The sequence below is a fragment of the Rhinoraja longicauda genome, chromosome 1 (assembly GCF_053455715.1).
Source record: "Rhinoraja longicauda isolate Sanriku21f chromosome 1, sRhiLon1.1, whole genome shotgun sequence".
NCBI classification, from domain to species: Eukaryota; Metazoa; Chordata; class Chondrichthyes; order Rajiformes; family Arhynchobatidae; genus Rhinoraja; species Rhinoraja longicauda.
Genome location: NC_135953.1, coordinates 121215578 through 121241967, shown reverse-complemented (window position 1 = coordinate 121241967; position 26390 = coordinate 121215578). Strand labels below are relative to the sequence as shown.

Genomic DNA, 26390 nt, shown 5'->3' with positions numbered 1-26390 from the left:
ACGAAATGTCAGCACCATTTACTCCTGCATCAAATCATTTATTGTTGAACATGTCATAAATGCCTTTGTTAGCATTAGATGTCTACTTAAATGCATTCCTCCCATTATTTAGCCTCCATAAACTTGTGTCCATCTAAATCCCTACTTCATTTTAGACATCACCACCTAGTTATTTGAAAATAATTGTATTTATTAATGCAATTACTCTATTTTTAAATTCTTATCCTTGTTTTCAATTTTTTCCTCCCTGCTGTCTGAGATATCTGTGCTGTGTAATTTCTGACTACTTGTTTACCCAGGATATTAAACATCGTTTTCAACTTATAAAACTCTTAAGTTCTGTGCTAAACTACTCTACATGTTCTCCAAATTTGGTTTGATAACCATCCTGTGAAGTATTGTAAGACAGTTTACTGCTTTAATGATGTGGTTGTTTTGTTGTAAGATACGTTGGGCACATCTCTGCTTTATTTACCTCTCTAAGAATAATATAAAAGTTATGGTGATGATGCAGATTAGGATGATATTCGACTTGATATCCATGGGATAAAAGTGGGTTCCTATAAATTGCTTCTTCATTAAACTAGATAAAACTAGCTACAGTTCTGTACTTGATCACCAGCCAATGACCTTGCCTAAAAATGAATACATGGAGACTTGTATGGAAAACAATCGGCTTGTATATTCTTGTTATTGCTCAGACTGGTGACGTTCACCCCTTTAGCATGACACATAATGAATGACAAATGGGTTAAAGTGGTAAGAAGGCTGCTGAGTCCCCATCCTCTATCATAATCAATAACTCTTGGTGATGAGGAAGAACAGTAATCCAATCTCTTCATTATAGATTCTTCGTTGCACTAAAATAGCTGGAGTGAAGGTGGCAGAGATCACAGAACTAATGCAGAAGGCTCTTGAAAATGATACAAAAGTCAGGCAAGTTTTTTTTGGAACAATTTAATATTTGTATTCAGAGGTCTTTGTTTGAAAATAATTAAACTTGAGTTGGCACTCTTCTGATATGTGAATGGGCATGGAAGTCATGTGTATTAGATTTTGACATAGAAAGTGATGCATTGCAATTATTCACACTGGCTACACCAACAGTGTCTCCAAAATGTGACCTGCCACCAGAAACGGCAAGGGCTACATGTTCACGGGAACATCAGCTGTAGGTTGGCCTCTAAGTTATGCCATATCATTGTTTGGAAATACATGACCATCACTTAATCATTGGTGAGTCTGAATTCTGAAATTATGCCTAACAGCGTCGGGAGCAACTTCACCAGAAAGATGGTGGCTCACCACCACTTCCTTAATGTGTTGGGTAGTTCCCAATAGATTGCCTTGCAAAGATGCAGATCCAGAAAAAGATGCAGATCCTTTGTATTATAAATGATTAAGTGTCACAAATCCTTTCAACATAAAACCTATCTTTACTTTGTAATCACTGTCTTAATCTTTTCAGGTGCATAGATTGTTTGTGGCCTAACTCGTTTGTACGAGAGCAATTCTGACAACAGTTTAAGTTTATTTTATTTCCGCAACACCCATCAGGGTGCAGGTTGACTATGCCCACTACATAATGTTATTAATGGATACGAAAAAATTCTCAATGTCATTTGCACTATTTCTTTTACACTATTTCCAACAAATCATCTGGTCAACATGTTAGCTTTTATTTTTCTCAATATGTTTTCTCAGATTCTTGGTACATTTCTTTGATCTTTATCGATCGTATAGTTTCCAACAAAAAAAAACTTCAATAACTCGGTCAAACATAATTTCCTTTTTACAAAGCCATGTGACTTTATCTGATTACCTTGATTTTTTCTAAACATTCTGCTTTTAACAGATTCCTTGTGGATATTAAACTAACTGGTCTGTAGTTTCCTGTTTTGTCTGTGCCTCTGCTCCCTTTCCCCTCTGAACAAAGAAATTACATTTGCTATTTTTCAATCTATTGGAAACTTTCCAAATCTGGATAATTTTGGAAAACGGAATACATTTTAATGCCTGAGGTTGAAGTCCATAAGAACCCACAAACTTTGAAGCTCCAACAGTTCACTCGTTATCATTTCCCTGGTGTTTGTAATCTACCAGCACTTGATTTATAGCCATTTCTGGGAATTGAAAACTCTACAATGAAGCTTGATGCAAAATTCCTGTTCAATTCATCCGTCTTTACCATGATTTCCATTATTAATTCTCCAGATTGCTTTTCATAGGGTCATTATTCACTTTAAAGCAACTAAATAATTTGATGAAATGTTGAGTTGGAAACCCAACTGTTAAGATTTTATATATATGTTTACTAAATTAACTACTTTTTATAGAAAGGAAGGTGGAAAATTTGGTTTTGCAGAATCTGTACCAGCCAAAAGAATTACATCTTTTAAACTTGATGAAGTGGCTGTGCCTACAGAAGGAATTGAAGAACAAGCTGAAGAAATTGTGTCAAAGGCTGAAACATTTCCAGCAGTGTATCTTTTATTTCTGGCTTGGATTACTAAATTAAAGCCAATGATTTAGCTTATTTAACATAACTTTCATTTCGTGCTTCAAAACAAATTTAAACCACTTTTGTATAGAGAGATGATCCTTTGTTGCTGCATGATTTGAACTTAAACAATTCCTTGCTTAAACTTTCCATATTTGCTTGCAGGCTATAATCGATAGTATTTAGAGCATACAATGTGCTGGAGCAACAAAACTGAACGCTGCATATTGGATACAAGGAACTGAAGATTCTGGTTCACTAAAAAAGGCACAAAGTGCTAGAGTTACTCGGGTTCAGGCAGCATCTCTGGAGAACCTGGATAGGTGATGTTTCAGGTTAGGACCCTTCTTCAGACTGGGGGTTTGAATGCTGGAAGAGAGAGGGGGCAGGACAAAGCCTGGCAAATAATAGGTTGACACAGGTGAAGAGTTATTAATAGGCAAATGGTGGACAACGGCCAGAGTCTAAAGAAATGTTCCAACCCAAAACATCATCTTTCCATGTTCTATGTGGCTGCCTAACCCACTAAGTTGTTCCAGCAGTTTGTGTCTTTGAATGTAGCATAGTTCACTGTTTTGTGATGGATGAAAGATTGACTTGTACAGAATAATTTTGCCAACTTAGTACCCCAACTTGCACAGCTAAATAAGTTCTTTAGAAGTGTTGGACTGGTGTAATGTTGGAAATGTAGATTATGTGCACAGCAACATTCCACAAACAGTAATGTGATAATGGGTATTTTTGTTTAAATAGTATTTAGACAATAATTATTGACCAGGATTCTAATGTTCCTCTAAATAGTGCAATGAGATTTCATGCATTTGCTCAAGGAAATACAAGGAACATCAATTTAATGTTTTGTTCAAAAGGCAGCATCACTGAAGCTGGCCCTTCAACCCTATTTGTCGATATTCCAGGGCAGCAGTGACACTGTTGGTAAAGATGCTACCTCAGTGCCAGAAACTGCTTTGATCCTGACACCAGGTGCTATGTGGAATTTGCACGTTCTCCCTATGACCGCATGGATTTCCAGTTTTGCTTCCACATCCCAAAGACGTGAGTTTGTAGATTAATAGGCTGTAAATTAATAGATGTAAATTGACTCGTTTGTTGGGAGTGGATGAGAAAATGGGATAACAGTGAGTGAACGCGTGATCAATGGCCGGCGTGGGCTTTGTAGGCTGAAGGACCTATTTCCATGCTGTATCTCTAAACTAAACCCATCATATCCATGCTGACCATCTCGCCCATTTATACCAATCCCATTTGTGTGTATTAGGTCCATATCATTCTACTCTTAACATGTTCAAATGAAAAAGTGAATGTTTAGACAAAAAGGATATTGCTGAGTTTTGCCTTTGAGACATCAACAATTTCCTGACCAATAATTTTGCATGTGTTTACGTCATTTTCCGACTATTTTTCTTAACCGGAACCAGCATTCCAAAACCAATTGTGCGGGCTCCAGGTACAGGTCAAATTGGAGAGGGAATTCAAAATGAATGGATGATCAATGATCTGGAAGATGATGAGGACGAAGATGAAGAAGATATTGTTCCTGAACTAGGTGCCCACAGTTTGGGTAATGAAGGTAAACTAGTACATGGTGAAAACATTGAATGCGGTAATATTCTATTGAGAATTTGAGATTGGCTGAATACTAATTATCCTTTATACTTTTTGTTACACAGAGATTACCCAACTGTCTGACAGTGAAGAGGAGGAAATGGTAATACTGGAACCAGAGGGATGTCAAAAGAAAGAAAAGTGAGTCAAAAAGAAAATATTACGACTCCTTATTGCTTTAGTTTTATGTTAGGTTTGAAGGCTTAAAAGTCCAGTAATTTCAGTAATGGAAGCAAAGTAAAAAATTACAAAGTTAAAAAAATGCATGTTTATTTTAGTATTGTATGAAGAGATGGTAGCAAGTCTACGGTCCTTAATGTTTTCCTCAATATTTCAAACCGTAGCTAAAATATTAAGCAGATATTGTGTTAAAAATAGTCAGATCGTTCATTCCTACTGCAATGTATTTATCCACCCTTTAGAATAGTCATAAAATACAGAAACAGACCTTTCAGCCCAACATGCCAACCACAATGCCCCATCTTATCTGGACCCATTTGCTGACTTTTGACCATTAACCAACCTCCAAATTGATGCAATCCGTGCACCTGTCCAAATGTCTTTGTAATGTTTTGTACCTGCCTCAACTAGTTCCTCTGGCACCTTGTACCATTTACCCACCACCTTCTGTATGGAAAAGTTGCCCCGAGGGTTCCCTATTAAATCTTTCCCCTCTCATGCTAAATCTATGCCCTCTAATTCTTCATTTTCCCTACCCTGGTGTTCACCCTATCTGACCTCCGAGCTTTCAGCTATTGACATTTCAAAATTTCTTGAAATGTTGGGAAGAAAATGATTTAGAACCATTTCTATATACTTGTCATTCTGATCATCCTTCCCAAAAGGCCACAAAACTACAAGGTTATTAATTTAATCTTTCTCCATTGCAGAATACTAGACCTAAAATTATGTTTCTTTAGTTCTTCAACTTAATGACATAGAATAAACATCACCTACATTTTTACTATAAATCTGGTTTACCCTGACCGCCTAAAGATCACGTGATTATTATTACCCATGTGGCTGGTCATCTGTATGGTGTGCACCTCTGAAGACTGCAATACTAACAACAATAATACCAGTGCTGATGGGCAAGAAAGGCTAATTCTGCAAAATTACGTACTTTACACATTTTCTATTAACTGTTTCTTCTACTTCTGAAATTGATTAATGGTTTTTACTTTATCCCTCAGAAAAACTTCTAAAGGAACACAGCAGAAAACAAGCAAAATTATATCTCAAAATAAGAACAAGAAAATACAGAGAAAGAAAAAATCTCAACTGTGATATCTTTGCTTTGAAATAAATTGATACAAATTCTTGCATTAACTTTTTAACGCATTGCATGTGGTCTCGAGAATGCTTGTAACAAATTGCCCCATTTATAGGTATCCAACAGTAGAATTGGTGTGCCTATGGTTTTATAAATACAAATGCATTTTGAACAGGTAGAATTGTTGACAGTTATAGTAGAATTAGGTCATTCAGCCCATTGAGTCCACTCTGCCATTCAATCATGGCTGATCTCTGCCTTCTCCCCATAACCCTTTGTTTTAAGCTCAAATTTTCTTGCTATTTATGGGTAACATATAGTCCTTGGCCTTCTTTGCCAGTGAGCCCATATGCAAACTGTAGGAACAGTACCTGATGTTACCATTGGGTTGCGGGCTGCCCAAAAGTATATTAAATTCTCCTTCAATTAATACCCCTGCTACCAAGTCTTTCCCCTATTCCACTATCTAACCTGCTGTCGCCTTGTTCTTCCCCCCTCCTTCATACACTTTCCTCCCATCCCCAAGTCCCCTATTTCCCTTTTGTCTTCCCCTTTCCCCTTCAAATTACATTCCTTCCTCCAGCTTTACAGTTTACTCCTCTCCTTGTTACCAGTTACCATACAATACACAGCATTTTCTATTAGGGAGGATTTATAGGGATATGGGTCAAATGCAAGTTGTGTAGATGGTGCATCTTGGTCAGCATGGAGGAGTAGGGGCAAAAGGTCTGCTTCTGTGCTGTATAACTATGGCTCTATTGGCTTGCTACTCGAGAATCCAGGGAGATGTGCAGCTTTTGAAAGTCATCCATCACGCTTGGGCTCCAGTAAAGCTCTGCATTAGCAGTTAAACAAGAAGAAATGGCACCAGGGACAGCAAAAACCCTTCTATCCCACTGCTTCCCAAGAGAAAAGAGAAAAGTCAGAAACGGGTACAAACAAAGGCCACCAACTAAAAAGATGAGATAAATAGTAATTACACTGAAATGAAGTCCACTTTTCACATTCTCCAGAGGTGGCTTGTGAACCCTCCCAGGTGTACTTGCATTTGCTGCTTGGAAACACACTGGTTGATATGCATTATAAATTTGAGCCCAGTTAAACTCTAGTCCATATATTACAACAATTCCTACTTTCTCCTTCACCCTATGCATTCAGATACAATCAGAAGAGTTTTATTTGTATCTTTATTTTTAAATCCCGTCTTTTAATTCCTCTCCCAATTCCTAGGGTATTCATTACTGTTTAATGGCAATAGCCTCATTCTACTGTACTTTGTTCCATGTTTACTGGGTTTATTTTCATTATTCTTACCCCTTCCATTGTAATATATTCATTCAGATCAAGTACTATTTTCTTTCACCTTCCTGCTCACTTCCTATCCTGACCATTCAATGCTTGCCAAGTCCTGATCATTAATATTTGACAACCTGCAGTACCAAATCCCATCCATGTTCATGCTCCTTAATGCTTCGGCATTTCTGCTAATACCTACATTATTAATGCTTTTTGTCCTCCCTTAATTCTCCATTCATAAACCTAACTAGTATTTAGTCACTTTTTTAACTGCCAGCACAAGCTTCTTCCATGCCCTCTTTAACCAAATTGTTCTCTGCCCCTGCCCACCAGTTAATATTTACTTTGCTCCCCATCCGTTCTTAAAATCTATCCATCAAAAAAAAAAACTTCCATAATACTTGCACTTTCTGCCATTTCCAATCTTCCTGCTTCAGTGACTCTGGGATTGCTGTTCTGAAATCCAGTTACTTTTCCTGTTTCACTTCTGAATCTTCCTTAGAATTTAATTTGTGACAGGTGAAAAGCTGTGAATTTGTCCAAACTAGCACTCTCCACAGTTGATCACACCATCTCTGTACTGAAGTTCCTCCATACTGCAAAGTTGGCATCCTTGCAACCCTTTGTATACTTTGTACATCACCCTTTTACTATTATCCCAGTTATATGAAGTTCCTCAGCAATAAAACAATTGTATTGTTTATACATACAGGGGTTCATTCCCCAGTTATAAGTGACCCAACATTAAAAAATATTGAAGAATTTGTATAAAGCGTTAAGCTAATATTTCACACCATTAATAATGGATCCAGTGTATATTCCCTTAGTTTAATTATGTGTAGTAATAGGATGATTACACCAAAATAAAAGAATGATAGTATGTAGAGCAATAAAATATGCATTAGCATGTAAAATGAATGTTTCTGACTTAGAAATTAGGATACTGACAGTTCCCAGTAATAGACCACTTCATAACCTTGGGACTACCTGTATCATCAAATTCTGCCTAATTATCCCCTCTCAATCTTACCACCATCTGTTAATGTTATGCAACCATCTGTCTACCCAGTTAAGCAAAGAGCTTTCTTCCAATTAAGCATGAAGACAGAAGCCACTGTCTGCATTCTCTTGCGACCAGCACCATCCCTCTTGCTGATCATTAACTTTGCAAAGTTGCCATCCTCGAGTAAAGATGAACTTATTTAGGCACCTGCATTCAACATGCCCATTTCAAGCATCTCATCTCTGGGGAAGATTGTTTCAAAGATGTTATGGACAATCTTAACTCTCTCCCCTATCATTTTTTTTCCATTCTAACAGTCTATGCTTCATTCAGCTGCCTGCCCTAAATTCTTGCCTAGGCCAATATTTTTTTGACTTACAAATCTTATTGTCCAGGTTTTTAATGAATACCCCACTGATGTGGCATGTCAAGTTTTACTTTTGAGCTAATTTCTTATATGGAATTGTGATCTATGCCCAAGGATTGATTTATGTCAATCAATTAAATTTTCAGTTCTACTGTGGAAACTTGTGTAAATAAGTTTAAGATTGAAATTTATCATAGTGGACTCCAAATTACATTAAACAAATCATGCCAATAATCTTTTTCCTCAAGAAAAAAAGGTGGGGCAAATTCATTATAAAATGTATCTTGTATATCTGGAGGGTTCTAAAATGAATCTCATTCGACAAGATGGGTTGGAAATGGGGTGGCCAGATAAGTTTGAAGCAAATGCCTTTGAGCAATAGACAACTAAAGTAAGATGAATGCACAAGCTGGTATACAAGCAATTAAAATTTAATGCAAATAGGGGAAAAAGCAAGACATTCAGACAGATTAGATGAAAAGCAGTCATAGCAGGTTAAAAAATACAAGGGAAGATCAGGTACTGGATACCAAGTATAGTTGACCTAGCACTTACAATTAAACTGTAGGGACAGATGGGTGGCAACGGGTGGGGGTAATGCATTTCGACAAGGATGAAATAACTGAACTTTACTCAAAACCAATATGCATCGCATCAGAAAAGGTGTACTTAATTCCAATACAAGAGTTAGACTTTTTTTGATTACATGCAGTGAAAATTCAAACGATTCAAACATTAATCAGTTTGTAATACTTGATATTCTTGAAATTGAAAAGCATTTGTTCATTCAAATATGCATTTAGCCAAAATACAGACAAATTAAAAACAGTTGCTATAACAGTGATTAATAGTCTAGAAATTTACTATTGGCAGCCAACAATCATTCCCTTTGCAAAAAGTTGATGTGCACTTAATATTTTACCAATCGGCAGGTGCAAGGTAACTCTCTCCTTTAGTAAATTATATCTAATCAGTTTTCCTCCTTATTCTCCTTTCCTGGTATCCTTGTGTAATCTTAGTTCTGCCTCTTTCAACCAATTTTCAATGCCACAGCAACTTCATACATTTGACCCCAAGCAGACGATCAATCACGCTGGTCACCTCCACTGGACCCATGATCTTATCACCAATCATTGGTCTACATTTTCAGCAGAAATAATATCTAATAGTGTTGTACAGAAATACTTTAAAATACTAGTAGCTGATTCATACTCAAACCAGATATTAGAGCCAATGTGTTTATAAGTTTACCACCGGTTCATAATTCACATGTGGAAGCTATTCAAATAGACATGGTGGCAGAACTCATTCTTCAGCTCCCATCATATCTGCTACTATTTAAGGTATTCAGGCACATTTAGTGCTGCCATCTCAAAGAGGACTGAAATTTTGCCTCAAAAACGTACATGTCAGATGTTTTGGTATCAAAAGTTGAATTAAAAAAATAAAGACTTCCCTTTTGCCATAATAGAAAGAGAAAAATCTATGGTTTAAGCTTGAGAAGAGAATAAAGGGAAGAATCAAGAATGTTAAAACCACATGAAGCAATATTCAAAAAGTCAAAAAAGGAAGCATTGTTCAAAGCAATTAGATTTAATATCCTTATGAGCCACAAAATATTATTCACATATGTTAGCACTTCAAGACCTTTTACTCCAAATGATGAGTAATAGGGAAATGAAATAGTAAATAGCTAATCGTCATCTTGAGCATGTTGTCTCTTGGTTTAGCTAGTGAAGATTAAATTTTTACATAATATTGGTCATATTATAGCAGGCCTCATTTGCTATAAACCATTCAAGCATTTTACCCTTTAGTACAGACACCAATATTCTACAAAATGAGTGTACTGTACAGGCTGGCCTCATTTAATGTGCTTAGAATTTTTAATTCACATCTTAGTTGAAGTCAGTTAAGATTATCAAAAATCTTAAAAGGGCATTGTTTCAAGATACCTAATACTCAATTTAAAAAAATGTATGCACATAGTTCCTGTGAATTAAGAAAAAAATTCCCTATAGGCTAATCTGGGCTTGGTTATTTCAGCTCTAAATATAAAAATTGTATACAAAGGGATTGCACATATTCATAATTCTTAAAAATATACAAGTATAAAACAATGCTTGTAATATCCCATATGAGTCAGCAAATTACTACATGTGTGGATTGCAGTTATCCAGTGCTAAAAGTAGTGGCGAGTTGAAAGTCCACATTTGTCCTCAAAAATAACATGCTGTACACAAAAGGTGTCCAGGTTCTACAAATGCATGCAAAATAACCACTTGGCAAGGATGATGGCATCACTGAACAAACAGCAGGTCCAAGGAGAGTGGAGGATCAATGACCGATACAGAGTGATACCTGCAAGAGAAAACTCATTAAAAAAAAAAAACCACAATAGTTTTCTTTAAAAGCTTAGTGCTAACACAAATGAAATGCTGAATGAAGCAGAAGTTCAAAGCACGTGAAGTAATGCTAGCTCTCCAATAATGTAAAGAGCAGAGATCAATCTTTAAGAGCCAAAATGAAATGGATAAACATTCACAACACAACATTCCTCATGTTTACGAAAGATTAGCAATAAATCATCTTTACAACTAAAGCTAGACAGCTTGCAATTTAGATATTCAGGCGCATTTAAACCTTTCATGGTGGCCGAAAAAATAAGAACGTTACATGACCAGGAACAAATATTACAAAATGTCTAGTTAATCTTTCACTAGTTTCATTCTGATGAGAAATATTCAGGCACAATAACCAAATGGCAGCTAGGTCAAAAGTATACGAAACCAACTCCCAAAATCACTTAATGAAATGGTTGTTACATTGTTGGGAAAAGTTTAACAAATGACCTACAAGTATCAAACTTACTTGCAATTTGTTTACCCTGTTCAATGCACAGCATAAGTGTCTGTGCAATTCGGACAGTCTAGAAAACTAGAATTCTATACTTTTAATTTCAAGTAGGCTTCAGACTCTACTCATAACCATGGCACTATTCTTTAGCTTAATTAGGCTGCAATTACAAATCTCGAATTAATCCTGCAGATGGAAGAAAAAGGGAAATCCTAAAGTCTAATCATTTCATCTCTCCCTTTGACAACCAAACATACAACTCACACCACACTTACCTCGAGCTCTTGTACTTCTCTCTCACTGCTTGCTGTGCATGTTCTGGTGCTTTGAGGTAGTTTTGGTAAAGGTCTGTCACACATGGCTTTAAGCTTTTGAAGGCATATCCAGATAACTGAGCTAATGATGTAGACTGTACAGAAAATACTTTAAGTTAATTAAATATCCATATACTAAAACTCTTGTTTGTTTGTTTGATCCTGAACCACAGCCAAAACGGTACAAGATAGCACGACAATTTTAGGCCCACCTTACTGTCATCCCTTTGGTGGTAATGGAAGAAGTTTAATTTAAATCAGTTACATTTTTTAAGTTATTCACATTTTAAAGTTTAAATCTATCTCCTAGGGAGGGATGGGGGGGTGGAGCGAGGGGGGGAGGGAGAGAGGAAGAGGGAGTGTAAGGAGGGTTGAGCGGGATGGAGTGGGATGGGGGGGAAGGGGAGGGGAAAGGGGGGGAGGGGAAAGGGGAGGGCGTGCTGCACCAATGCAGGAGAGGTTTGGGCCCAACGGGTCCACTTGGTCTAGTATATTTCAAAAAGGATATCAGCCCAGAAGGGTAAATAAAAAACATGTCCAAAGAATAAAAAGTCAACAGTTTAGCTGTAAAAACATGACGAAACAAGGAACCCCTGATGCAGATTTACCAAAGAAAGGCAAAATGCTAGACTAACTCAGCAGGTCCAGGATCATCCCCATAGAACATGGATAGAAGATGTTGAGTTGGAACATGCTGCCAAATTAAACTGTTCTGCCTGTGATCCATATTCTCTCATACCCTGCATATCCATGTGTGCCTAAAAGCTTAAATGACACTGTCAAATCCACTTCCATCACTACTCATGGCAGCATGCTCTGGGTAACATTCACTTAAAAATAGTTTCCCCCCCTCTGTGCTTAAAGCTATGTCCCTCTAGTCTTTGACATTTCCACCCAGAGGAAAGAGGTTTTGATCGTCTGCCCTACCCATGCTTCAATTTTATATACTTCTACCAGTTTTCCCTCAGCCTCCAACACTCGAGCAAACATTCCAAATTTGTACAACCTCCCCTTATACTAATGCCCTCTAATTCCAGGAATCTTGGTCAACCACTTTGACACCCTCTGCATAAACTCCACATGCTTCCTGCAACTCGGCAACCAGAACGGCACATAATACTGCAGCTTAACTAAAGTCCTCCAAAATATTCCAAATGGAATTTAAACTGGAGATGTTTAAAAGTTGTATAAAGTTGCAACACGAGTTCCTGACTCTTGTACTCAACGTCCCAATGGCAAGCGTATTATGCCTTCTTTACCACTATTAACTCGTGTTGCCACTTTCAGGGAACACGGACTCGAACCCCAAGATCGCTCTGTACATAAATGCTGTTAAGGGTCCTGCATTAACTCTAAACGTCTCCCTCACATTTGACCCCCCCGGTAGATAGAGCACAGCAGCCCTGTACTGAGATGTTTAATCCACATGCCTGCTGAATGGAGCGGGTGTGACAAAGGGATGAGTGTGTGAATGCCAACCTATCGGCAGTGATATCATACCCAGATTTTATTGCTGATGGTTTTTATGTGATATGACTAAATACAGACAAAATAGCAAAAAAAGTCCAACCATGCCAGGTGTCTGTTAAGGATAGCCAAGAGGGGATTTTAATTACAAGGTTAGGCTGGAGAAATTAGGGGTTAGCTCCCCTCCCCAACACACATCATGTGGGAAAAGTGAGAATGCGAGATTTAAAAAAATATATATATACAAGATATTGATGATACTTGCTCTTTAGGAAGGTGACCTAATTTTTCTAGTTGTGGTTAAAGTGAATATATGAAACTTGCCTTTTCAATCTTGTTCATCTGCTGCATTTTTGCACAAGTTAGACAAAAATGCTTGTTTCATCAGGATGATGGTACAAGGGCAACAAATCCAGATTTAAATTTTGGGGCATAAGATTCAAGGAGATTCTAGTGATGCAAAGAACATTTTGTATCAGCAGGAGGCAAAGTCTTGCAACTTTGCTTGTGAGCGGTGGCAGTAGAGATCAAACAATCTCAAAATAAAATTGGATCAGCATTCAAGGAAATGAACTTGTAATGTACCAGGAAATGGGACTGCATAGAGCTGACATGTACTCTTCAGAGCTGACATGTACTTGTGGATTGAAGGACAATGTTCCCTACTAGTGCCTATTAAAGGAAGATTGTCTGAAAACAAGACAACAATAGGACAGTAAATGGTTGCGGTGGAGAAAGAACTGTGCGCATGTTCCATAAGTGGACCTTTACGCTAATAAAGGAAACCATGAAAAAAAATACACAAGGAATAGTATTTAGAAAATTTGATTTTAAATGTTTTATTTTAATTAAAATACATTTTCAATGGTTACAATTGGGTAACTTGGTCATTCCTTAGCTTTTTAAAAAAAAAGTGTGCTCTGCAACAATGATTTAGAGCAATATTAAAGAAAAAGCCAAGTGAAATGTTATCAAACACAGTTGAAGATGGAATTTGGAATGGAAGGAAAATGTACAAGAGAGGAAAACCAAAGATGGCATTAAAAAATTAAAATACACGTGGAATGAATGCAGCAGACGAACATGGTTGAAAAGACAAGTTTCATATATTTTCTTGATAACTACAACTAGAAAAATTAGGTCACCTTCCTAAAGAACAAGTATGATATTTTCTGCACGATTGCAAACTTTTTGTAAATGCATGCAGAATTAAGTATTTATGACTCACCCAGCCAGCCTGTGATATTGTATAGTTGGCCAAACAAAAGGCCGATGCAGCAAGGACAGATGGTGGATATTTCAAAAATGGTTCAGAATCGATCAAGCTGAGTTCTCCCAGGTACTGCCAAAAGAGAATTTGGTTAAAAAATATACAAGTAGAAATTGTGTCATCTGTTCAGCAATTCTACAAGATTGCATTGGAGCCTTTACACCAACTCTCATCCTTGAGCCCAATCCCAACACTGTTCAATGTCTAAAAAAATATTGGGCTCAGTTTTGAATCTAGAGCTGGACAGCGTTAAAAATCTGGTGTTAAAGTTTCTTTTCAACTCTGTCCTGAACAACTATCATGTTATGAAACTGGGCATAGAATGCCATAGTCTATACTCCTTGTGCATCGTATTTAGTAATCCATAGTTTTTAAGACAACATCCTTTAGATTTAGGAACAACAACGTGCCTTTTCAATCCCAACATGTAGTTCAAAAATTAAAGTCAGATCTTCCACATGATAATACTCACCATAGATAGACTCTCAGTTTTACTGCTGGCTTTTATGCGGCCAACATGTTGAGTAAGAAATTGGTTTATTGTTGGTGCTGCCAAGTCAAACGATAAAACTTTAAGAATGAGATGCTCCATCCGTAGAACTTGCTTCTTTGTGTAGGTGTCATCAGTTATATAAACAAATTCAGCAACTTCAGGTGGATATATTTCTTCAAATTTTCTGCAATAGTTTATAAGCATGATTTTCAAAGTTTCATAATTGTTTTCAATACTTAATGTTTAAAAAAGATTAGTGATTGGTACTCATACATAGAGCACAGGAAGCATTGATTTAGATCATTAACTGCGTGCTCGATTTCCAGAAGTGCTCAACTTTTAAGCGTTCAAATTTGTTCTCTACGACCAATTGCTGTCAAAAGCTCTCATGGAATCTAATGCTGTCATTATATTTATTCCCCATTAACATTTGTAACATAGACCACTGGAACCATTTGTCAAAGAATATTTCTTTATTAAAACACTCAATTTTGAAAACCATTTGGTCTGCCTTATTTTATACACTAAGAACATTCAAGACCTCTGGAGATTTTTTTCCAGCTTCAAATCATTGCACTAAGACAATCAGTGTGGGTAACATTTTGATAATCATCCTCCAGTGTTTTACCTACAAAACAAACAGATGCCCATGCAAGGGTTTAGCAGGTCTGTTTTTGTATTCAATATCCTCATTTACAAGACTAAATTGCCCCACCATCAAGAATCTTTGTTCACAGCCTTTTTGTTCTTGTCTTCTGTTAATAATTAAATACAAAAAATGGCTGCATTAAATTGCACCTGCCATTTGTGTGCCCATTTTACAATAAAGTGGTCAAACATGCATCTTTTCCCTCTCAAAAATCAATGATCCATCTGTTTTGGGCACTCTCCCACCTCCAGGTTATTTAGACAATGAACGGCTGCTAGGTGTGCACGGTTGGGCAAGGAAGGACGAGGTAGGGGTGTGAAGCATGTTGCACAGCATCTCTAAACCAAAAAAAGTATTTGTTCAGTAAAATGCAGCATTCCAGCAATACCACTGTTCACTCATTACCATGAACAGGCGGCACGGTAGCGCAGCGGTAGAGTTGCTGCTTTACAGCGAATGCAGCGCCGGAGACTCAGGTTCGATCCTGACTACGGGTGCTGCACTGTAAGGAGTTTGTACGTTCTCCCCGTGACCTGCGTGGGTTTTCTCCGAGATCTTCGGTTTCCTCCCACACTCCAAAGACGTACAGGTATGTAGGTTAATTGGCTGGGTAAATGTAAAAATTGTCCCTAGTGGGTGTAGGATAGTGTTAATGTACGGGGATCACTGGGCGGCACGGACTTGGAGGGCCGAAAAGGCCTGTTTCCGGCTGTATATATATGATATGATATGATGATTTCTTAAATAAGCCAAGACCTACTTTATTAAATAGCCTTTGAAAAGTCCAGTTTGCATTCCCTTCATTACCCCTTTTCAAAACCCCATTATTCAGATATGTTGTTTCCTCTTAATTTGTTTCTTTAACTCATTCTTCAAATCAATATGCAACTCATCTTTAGTTAAAAAAAAAAATCTTCGCTACATTGAAGATGTTTTTTATTTTTGTATAAAAATGAATTCAAACCCTCCAATGCTATCAATAGTTTGTTTTTAACCACCATTGCTCCACTCAGCAACTTTGGATGCATCCAGTCTGCATCAATAATTACTCTAACTCATTTTGTGACTTTTTTCTATCCACTTTTTGCTTATTGAACAATTTCCCTCTTCTCAGTGATTCATCATTTGTAGACAAAAGTAAAGTTTTAATTAACCTCATTATTTGTTCTTTCAGCTAAATACAAATTCTTTTCAAGCAGCAATCCTTCAGCATGTTTAAAAAGGATAGTTTTATTCATTGTCTGCTGATCTTTTGCACACCTCCCACTAGTTGTATTCCCCCAATTCTTAATGAAATATAGCTGGTCTTTGAACATTTCATTGAATATATTGCTGAATAACATTTTTTTAAATCAACACCATCATTCTCATACCACTTCCCCCAGTACATTTTTTAACTTCCCTAACTCTTGAATACCTTGCAGTCAGGGACATTTGTTCTTATTAAAGCCCTTGCTCAAGCTACGTAGACAATTCCATACAGCTACATAAATCAATGTAATTGCACTGCTTGTTTGGTCTTTCCCACTCTACAATTCTGACTTGTGTTAAAAAACATTCCCATCTTCCCATTTCTTTTCTCCAATCTTATACCCTATCAAATGAGATTTAACCTTACTCAACACTGCCACACCATCCAGTCTTCCTGTATGCAATTCTCAGCTTCAAATGCAAAAACCTTGCTCAACCAGGTAGTTCCAACCTTCCTCAGATATGGTCCCAATATCTAAGGAACATGAAGCTTTTCTCCTGAACCACTTTTCAGCTTTGCATTCACCTACCACTATCCATGATGTATTTCTGTGTTAATAATTGCAACTAGAGACGATTCCTTGTAGACAGTTATCCTACAAGAGGAAACGTGCATCTCACCTCCATCCTATCAAGACCCTGCGGATTTGCTATTAATACACACCACCCCGACATACACTAGCACCAGCATAACCAACCGTTACAATCTTTACTCTTACAATTATAAATGTGCTGTGTACTCACATCAGTTGAGAAGTCTGAAAAAGCATCCCAACTCAAAAAATCACCTTTCCATTCCCGCCACCCCCCAAACTTGTTCAGACAAGAATTTGTTGACCCCTAAAATCAGCCGAACAGAGTTAAATTCATACTTACGAAGCCAACAGCATGGCAGCTGTTCCTACAAGCTGGAGTTTTCCTCTAAGGACCGACATAGATGACAAAAATCTGTCAATATAATTTACAGCCAAATATAGTGTTTCATTTTGCAATTTGTATTCTTCTCCAACTTCCACCAACCAATCAACAAGAATAGCTCTCATACTGTTGGTTATATCAGGTTGTTTCTTCATGTAGCCCACTTTGGGGCTGTATTTTAACTAAGAGGAAAAGAGGGACATTATATTTCACACAAATCTGATTTGTTCCATAAAGCCCAATGGTCTAGGCTTGTTAGTCCAACTCAGTACCCCTTATAATATTGCAACTTCACTATTTTTAATATTGGTTAATGTTTAAACATGGCATTCCCTTTACAAAGGCACAAATGATAATGACACCCTTCGCCATAACATCCCATTAACAAATGCATGTTGCCGTGAACTCTCCTCAGTTTTACGAGGTGAAGGGCGAGAATAAAACCAGGAATAATGCTCAGCCATGCAACACAAACTATTGCATAATTTTTTTGTTTAAAACATAGTTAATGTATGTCTACATTTTGTTATGTGGACAAGTGATTCTATCTCCTCAGTATCCCACAGCTGCATTCTTGCTCCCCTCCTTGGTCGCAACATGTAGTCCCCCTAGATCTCACCTTTCACCCCATTAGCCATCGCATACAGCACATAACCCTGACAGTTCCGCCGCCTCCAATGGGATCCCACCACTAGCCACATCTTCCCATCTCCACATAGACCATTCTGTCTGCAAGTCCCTGGCTAACATCCCTTCCCATGCAAACCACCACCTCCCCAGGTACTTTTTCCATGCCACCGCACCTATCCCTATACCCCCTCCCTCAACTCCAAAGATACCAACAGTCCTTTCATGTGAGGCAAGGTTCACTTGCACCTCCTCCAACCTTGTCTACTGTATCTGCTGCGACAGGAGTGAAATCCTATTTGTCAGAGACCAAACGCAGGCTCGGCAATTGTTTCGCTGAACACCGCCGCTCATTCCGCCTAGACCTACATGATCTCTCGGATGCTAGACACTTTAACTCCCCCTCCCATACTGACCTTGCTGTCCTGGGCCTCCTCCACTGTCAGAGTGAGGCCCAATGCAAATTGGAGGAACAGCACCTCATATTTCGCTTGGGCAGCTTACAACCCAGCTGTATGAATATTGACTTCTCTAACTTCAAGCAACCCTTGCTTTCCCTCTCTCTACATCCCACCCCCATCCTAGTTCTCCAACCATTCTGACTGTCCTGATTAAATTTTTATCTTTGTATGCTTCGTTGTCACCTTCCCTTAGCTAACAATGATCTATTCTACATTTTCCTTGAACTTCACCCCCTTTGTTCTCTCGTTTTCACACCTTACCCTTCCACATCTGTGTCTCCCTTTCCCCTGACTCTCAGTCTGACAAAGGGTTTCAACCCAAAACGTCACCCATTCCTTCTATCCAGAGATGCTGTCCGAGCCACTAAGTTTCTCCAACATTGTGTCTAATTTAAGTGATTCAGATATAACTAAAGTCCCAAATGTTTGTTCAACTAAGATCCCCAAACCACTTATAAATTAGATCTTTAATAAGGTCAATTGGCAGATATTTAATTTGGGCTCAGTGAACGCAAACCAAATAATAACAAAGACTTAAATTGTCAGAAAACAGGGTTCACACTCCATCGATATCCTTCCACATTTGAACTATCAATACAGCAATTAATCTGAGAAATAGTAATTCATACAGGGTTATAAGATATGAGAATTAGTCCATTGTGATGAAATAAACAAAATGCTTTTGCAATGAGAATTGATGTGCTATGTCTCTGCAGCTATCGTATAGACTAAGAAACAGTGATTGAGATGGAAGGAATGGACTGTCTGCCCAAAGTTCTTACCTCCATTTCCCTCAAGTATTTATGTATATCGTCTGCGTATTCAGATAAATTATTAGCATTTGCTTGTTTTTCTTCTTCACATGAAGATATTGAAATATCCAGCACCATCGGTGAATCTATTTGCAAAGAAAATTATAGCAAACCTCATTAAATTGGGTTAGGACGGCATTACATCCATTTTCATTGTGAATTAACAAGTAACCATGGACCCAATCAACTGGGCATTACCCAAGATGTCTGCTTTGGTCGAATGTGGACAGCTGAATGAGCCAACTCTTTGTACACAAGAGGGATTATAGAACTGTTTCAGCAGGTAGGAGAACAAATACAACTTTAAAAAAAGAATAGTTTAACTTCAGTAGTAGAGAAAATAAGCTTGTGATAACTGAGAACTCAAGAAAATATCAAGAATAGACAGTCAGTGTGGATTTACACATGTTAAAAAGTGCTCAACAAACCCCCTGAAGGTTTTTTGACCTATTATAATAAACGAGAAAACCCGCATAATTTGCATTTTGAAAGACTTTTGATAAAGTATGATGTTTCTGTGTTGATTTAAAGTACCTGTGATCAGGGGTAATATACCGGCACAGATTAAAAATGGTTATTCACAATATACATCCAATATTTTTCATTACGAAATACATCAGAGTATTATTTAAATGGCAAGACCTTGGTAAATGTACAAGAGCAACCTGGGGGTCCTTATACAGTCACTGACATCAAACATGCAAATGCAGCAAGAAAAATATGAAAGGCATATTGCATGTTGACTTTTATTAGAAGATGGATTGGGTGCAGGAGCAAGGATGCCCTACTACAATGAGAGCACTTTTGAGACAACACTGAAATGTGTGCCGTTTTAGTGACCTTAATAAAAAAAGGATTGCCTTGAGGGAATACAACAGGCATTTACCTGATGGATTTCAGGAATAGGGGTGGTTGGGATAAGAAGCCACCATGAGGGAGTTGGGAGTTCAGAGGGAGAGAGGATATCTCATGACACACCACAGGCTAGTTGCAGCATGGATATTTCCCTTGAAGTGTTTTGGAACAAAACCAAGACTGAACAAACTTCTTCATTGAATGGTGAACCTATTGAATTCTATTCAGTATAGGATAAGTCACAAAATATATTTAAGGCCATAGATAGGTTTCCAAACAGAGTTGAGCAGGAACAGGAACACAAGGTAGCCAATGTACATTTAAGAAGAATTCATAAAATAAAGATGCTTAAAAAGAAAAACCAAAAGCAGATACAAATGGCTGTGGAATGGTGTGAAAAAGTAAAATCAAAGTGAAAAATGGCCAACTTAAATCAGCACGAATGAAACAAAAGGAAAGAGTAAGGCCACAATAAAAATGTATCAAGTCTCTTGGTATCTCTAGTCAAGTCTTTAAATTGAAAATAAAAAGCAGCAAACTTGGAAAGAAAAGGTAATCAGAAAGCAATTGAAGATGTTAGAAACTGAAATAAAACACAAAGTACAGGAACTTTGCAGGACAGGGAGTACACAAGAAATATGGTTAAAGTTTCATGTCAATAACTGTTCATTAGTAAAGACGGGTTCTGATAAAAACCCGGACTGGAAACATGAACAGTTTCCCTCTCCAGAGATGTTGGTTTAACTGAGTATTTCAGCATTTCCAGATTACATTTTTTTTAAACCAAAGATGGGCTTTTAAAATCTTCAAGAACAATTTAGCTATGTCAGTTACAGAATTTTACTGTTCACAAAATAATCAATCCAATTAGACATTAAGATAACATCTGTAGGAAAGGAGGAAGAAATCAGAAATTTGCCTTTTAAAAATGGGAGAACCACTCCCCCGGCCTCAAAACACAAAAAATGGATGTTTCAAATCTAGTGCTACTAGTTTTAACATATACTCATTTAGTTGATTGTACTCCATAAATTAATATACTAAGCAACAGCAGTTTAAAACAGATAGAAGTGATGCATGGTAATATCAGATCAAAGATGCCAGCTGCTAAAGTCCAACAACGAAAATGATTTAAAAAATGCATCCTGCAAAACTTACCAAAACTAACATCTGCAGTACGCTTAGTAGAAGGCAATGGCTGGTACGTTCCCACTGCGAGTACTGTTGAAGTTAGCGCCAAACTTGTGACAGATTCTACAACACTGCGTGTGCTTCGATGTGGTGCGCCATCAGGTTCATCCACATGGATAGTGAATGCCGGTTTGCTTGTTGCTTTTCCTGCGGGTATTAGGCCAGAGTTATCTTTGCTGCAGAAGAGTCCTGATTTTGAAACCTGTAGGTATAGTTCAGATGCACAAAGAAATTAGAACACATGTTTCTGCTCAAAGAACTCTTATTATTAGAATCAAATGAGCAAACTTTACTTGGGTCCATCATCAAGGGCAGATATGGTACTGCTATCTTTTGGACTACATTTTCATTTATTGCATTTTTAAAATAATTTAAAAACGTCCATAATTTTAGAAAAGAGAACAAGTATGAGTGATTAATAGCAGTACTGCCAATCTGCTAGCCCAACATATTAGGGAAATGTATAAAGAATGTAATTAAACACCCATGAACATCGACTATCAATCAACTATGGCTCTGCATTCAATACCATTATCTAAACCGAGGACATCTTCAAAAATTAAGGAGCACTTCACCTCTGTAACTGGGTCATTGACTTCCAGACCACAGTTAGTGAGGATAGGTGACAAATCATCCTCTGCTATAATCCTCAATGCTGATGCCCTGCAAGGATGCATTCTCAGCCCGCTACTATACTCTTTATAAGCTCTTGGCTGGACAACTAGATACCAATTCACAATTTACAAGTTCGCAGATGACACCACGAGAGTGGGCTGGATATCAAATAATGACGAGATGGAATAGAGGAAGGAGATTGAGAACCTTGCAAACAGGTGCCAAGACAACAACCTCTCCCTCTGCCAGCAAGGCAAAGGAGATTGTGGTTGACTTCAGGAACCAAAGCAGTACAAACACTCACCCAGTATACATAGATGGCGCCGAAGTAGAGACGATGGAAAGCTTCAAGCCTTTATGAATACTTATCGCTGGCAATTTATCCTCGGCCAGTGACATCAAAGCTATGGCCAAGAAAGTACACCAACGCCTCAACTTCCTTAGAAGACTTGGCAAGTTCAGTATGTCCCCAACAGATGCATGGAAGAAAGCATTTTATGAGGATGCCTCACAACATGGGAACAGCTCCATTTAAGACCGCAAGAAATTGCACAGAGTTGTGGACACAATCCAGACCATCGCGTACTGTGGACAGCTCGGTTGTAATCATGTAGTCTTTCTGCTGACTGGATAACATGCAACAAAAAAGCTTTTCACTGTACCTTGGTGCACGTGACAATAAATTAAACCAAATCAACTTCCCTTCCATTGACTATCTACACTTCACGTTACCTCAGCAAGGTAGCGCAGCGGTAGAGTTGCTGCTTTACAGCGAATGCAGCGCCAGAGACTCAGGTTCGATCCTGACTACGGGAGCTGCACTGTAAGGAGTTTGTACGTTCTCCCCGTGACCTGCGTGGGTTTTCCCCGAGATCTTCGGTTTCCTCCCACACTCCAAAGACGTACAGGTATGTAGGTTAAATGGCTGGGTTAATGTAAAAATTGTCCCCTAGTGGGTGTAGGATAGTGTTAATGTACGGGGATCACTGGGCGGCACGGACTTGGAGGGCCGAAAAGGCCTGTTTCCGGCTGTATATATATGATATGATATGATAATCAAGCACAAGTCTCATCCCAGGCACTCTCTTTTCACCTCTCCCCTTCAGGCAAGAGGTACTGAAGTGTGAAAAAGCATACCTCCAGATTCAGGGACAGTTTCTTCCAAACTGTTGATAGGCAACTGAACGGTGCTCAGCAGCTAGAGTGCAGTCTTGATCTCCCATCTACTCATTAGAGACCTTTAAACCATCTGAAATCAGACTTTATCCTTCACTGAATGTGGTACCGTTGTTCTGTGCACTGTGGACAGTTTGATTGTAATCATGTAGTCTTTTTTTTGACTGGATAGCATGCAAAAAGCTTTTCACTGTCCCACGGTACACGACAATAATAAACAAAATTAAAAACTTAACAAAATTGAGCGATCAATACAGATTTATGATCAGGATATCATGTTTGACTAATCCATAGGATTGCTTTTAGAATGGGGGTGGGGGGGGAGACCAGCGGATGTTGCATCTTTAAATTTTCAAATGTCTTTAACTAGATCTCATTGGTGGTTTTAGTTTATGACATCAGAAACAGCCATTTTATTTGGGCCATCAAGGCTATGCTGGCTGAGAGCAATCCCAGTCATAAATTCTTCCCCACCCTCCTCCCTCTTTGTTCCCCTGTGACATTCTCCATTATATGCCCATCAACTTCAATTCTCCTGCCAACCATATACCTAAGCAATTTATAACAGCCCAATTAATCCAAAAAATGTGCACATCTTATGTGCCATGGGAGAAACCCCACGAATCCACACAAACAGCACCCAAGGTCAGGATCAAATGTAGGTCAAGAAATGCTGGGCCACTGATGTCCTAATAAAGTACATGGAATGAGAGATAATATACTGGAATGCATTAAGAATTGGTTATCAGGCAAACAGCAAGGAGTAGGAATAAACTTTTATTTCTCAGGATGTAGAAACTCAAGAGGAGAAAATTACAAATTAAATGAGCACCAAGAATGTGGAATATCAAAGGTTATTTCCTTTGGTGGACAAAACAAAAAACCACAACTCGCGAAATTGATAATGTTCAAGCAGTCCTCTGTGCCCTTAAACACAAGTCAGTGACAGCAGGCTGAGCACGGCGATCAAAGATAAATTATATGCTGGTAGACACAAAAGGCTGGAGTAACTCAGCGGGACAGGCAGCATCTCTGGAAAGAAGGAATGGGAGTGGGCCCACTCCCCTGACATCAGTCCGAAGGGTCTCGACCCAAAACGTCACCCATACCTTCTCTCCAGAGATGCTGCCTGTCCCACTGAATTACTCCAGCATCTGCAATTTTTTCCTACCTATAAATTATATGCTCATCTGTATTACAAAAGGTTTTAACTACTGGAGTAAAGTTGCCTCACTGCAAAATTGCGTGACTTTGTTGGACCACACCTGGAGTTCTGATATCCTTACCTTAAATAAGGGTGTAAAGAAAATTCACTAGACTGATTTCTGGGATGACAGGTCTACCATACAAGTAAACTCGAGCTATATTTTCCCAGAGTTTAGAAGAGAGTGAAACTTATACTCACTGAAACTTTTTTTAAATCTTGCACAGCTCAACAAGGTCAAATTTGAAGTTTATTATTTCCACTGGTTGAGGAGGTTTGGAAATGAGGGATTTTGAAGCACAGGGAAGAAATGTCTTCAGTGTGCTGCATCTTTCGAATTCTGATCTCAAATGACCATTGAAACTTAATTCAAAACAGATATTAAGTGGGGAACCAATGAATGTGGGGAGGGTAAAGGAAAATAAAGCCAAGGAATATCATCAGTCAGGACCTTAAGAATAATAAAGTAGGTTCAAATGGCAGATCGCCCATTCCCTTGTCTAATTCTTATGTTCCAAGTACATTACTAGAAATCAAGAGAAGATTGTAACGCCTGTCCAAACATTTCCAAAACCTCTAATTTAATGCGGGCTGATGCTGCCAATACAAGGCACCACCTTTTATAGTCAAGTGCAGAATTAAATTCATTACTTGTTTCTGCAATGCTGAATCAAATGCAACTGGGTAATCGATTGTACTTTGTGGAGGGAACGCGTTGAAGCTTGAAATCTTGGCAGTGGGCTCAAATCTTACTATTTGTTGTTTGAGATTTGAAAGTCGGATATCCAATACGTTTCAACAAAACTGTTACATTGATAAATGGTTTACGATTGATAAATCGTTAATGGTTTAACTCCCAGGAATTCTAGTCATAAAAGACAAAATCCCACAATAACCCTCAGAGAACGTTCGCTCTAACAGCGCTACAAAAGTTCAAGACGCTTCATTTACATTTGCTGAAAAGGGTTTATCCTTGTAAAATATTACCCAAGCTACACGATAAAAAGGATTTCCCTTGAATGGTCTACCTTATCGTTTGCATGGCTTTTTCTGCGGCAATGACAAACAATTCCATTCTGATCCACAACTTCACTGTAGTTGGTGCCACGGGACCACAGCAACCCTTGGCCTTGCTAGGAGGCGGTAGTAACTTATGTGCAAAAATAAAGGGGCATGGTTTTCAATTCATCGCCTATATTCAATTGTGGACGTCTTCAAATAACTGAAATGTGAAAGTTGAGTGGAGACCCAGATTTTAAAAACTCATGTCGAACATTAGTTTCGATATATTGTTGCAACATACTATTGCATTCGACAATAAATCGGCTTCAGGAAAAGCCACAATAAAAGGGCTTGCATTTTCTCACGTTGATAATACATCGATGGACAGTTGCACAATGGAAATCAGAAAAAAAATAACGTTCATGCTGTACATCATGCAGATTTGTGGAAAGAGAAACTCAGTGTCTCTTTCCATAAATGCTGCCCGACCTGCCGTACATTTAGATTTCTTGCATCGTTTGATTTTCAATCAACTCTCGCTAATAAATTTAAACCGGTGCACTGGCCAGGCCATTCAGGAACCAAGAGGCCGTGCTTGTGTCGTGCAGAGACCCACTTGTGACAGGAGGCACCGGCGCTGTTTGGCACTTACTGGCTTGAGGCGAGGCTGCGAATCCAAGTTGTTCTGTAGCACCCCGAGCACCTTCCTGCCGTCCTGGGTGGCGGTTTTGCGGGGATTTCGTTTGCGGCCTTCTTGGTCTGGTTCCTCCCATATTGCGCCCTTCACACCCGGGGGGAGCACGTTTTCCTGGTTCTCAGCAGCATGGTCGGGGGAGCTCCGAATCATCGTGAGTTACTGGAGTTTAAAATGACTTTTCAAGAAAAAACAAAACGGGGTCTCATAAAAGCGTGCGATGAGGTTGAGAGGAGAGATGGGGAGAGGAGAGGGGCTTGGACCGTTTTCTCCTTCCGAAAGCGGGAGCGATGCCGATGCGGCCCAGGCCCAGCCAGGCTCGCCCCGGTGCTGGGAGAGAAGCGGAAATAAAAGACCCTCCCGGTTCAAGCGTTGGTACCGGCCGAGACCCGCCCGGTCTTGAGTTCCCGGGCCGGCCGGCACCAGCACTCTCCCCCGAGGCCGCGCTGCGTGGGTGGGTGGCGATGGTG

General features: G+C 38.7%; 2 protein-coding genes across 2 annotated transcripts in view; one reads left to right on the top strand and one right to left on the bottom strand.

Annotated features, from left to right (window-relative positions):
* exosc9 (exosome component 9) overlaps window positions 1-8898 on the top strand; it is a 26155-nt gene extending 17257 nt beyond the window's left edge. The window contains exons 8-12 of the mRNA XM_078405615.1: window positions 848-936; window positions 2337-2483; window positions 3940-4091; window positions 4192-4267; window positions 5320-8898. Of these exons, the coding sequence (XP_078261741.1) occupies window positions 848-936; window positions 2337-2483; window positions 3940-4091; window positions 4192-4267; window positions 5320-5413 (558 nt within the window). The 3' untranslated portion in view covers window positions 5414-8898. The remainder of the gene's footprint in view (window positions 1-847; window positions 937-2336; window positions 2484-3939; window positions 4092-4191; window positions 4268-5319) is intronic.
* On the bottom strand, window positions 8515-26390 carry ccna2 (cyclin A2). The gene is made up of 8 exons (XM_078405628.1): window positions 25879-26390; window positions 21197-21431; window positions 19154-19269; window positions 17242-17465; window positions 14445-14649; window positions 13931-14044; window positions 11197-11330; window positions 8515-10426 (listed from the first exon to the last, which is right to left on the bottom strand). Exons 1-8 carry the CDS (start codon window positions 26071-26073, stop codon window positions 10366-10368), a joined length of 1284 nt encoding a protein of 427 aa, XP_078261754.1. The 5' UTR covers window positions 26074-26390; the 3' UTR covers window positions 8515-10365.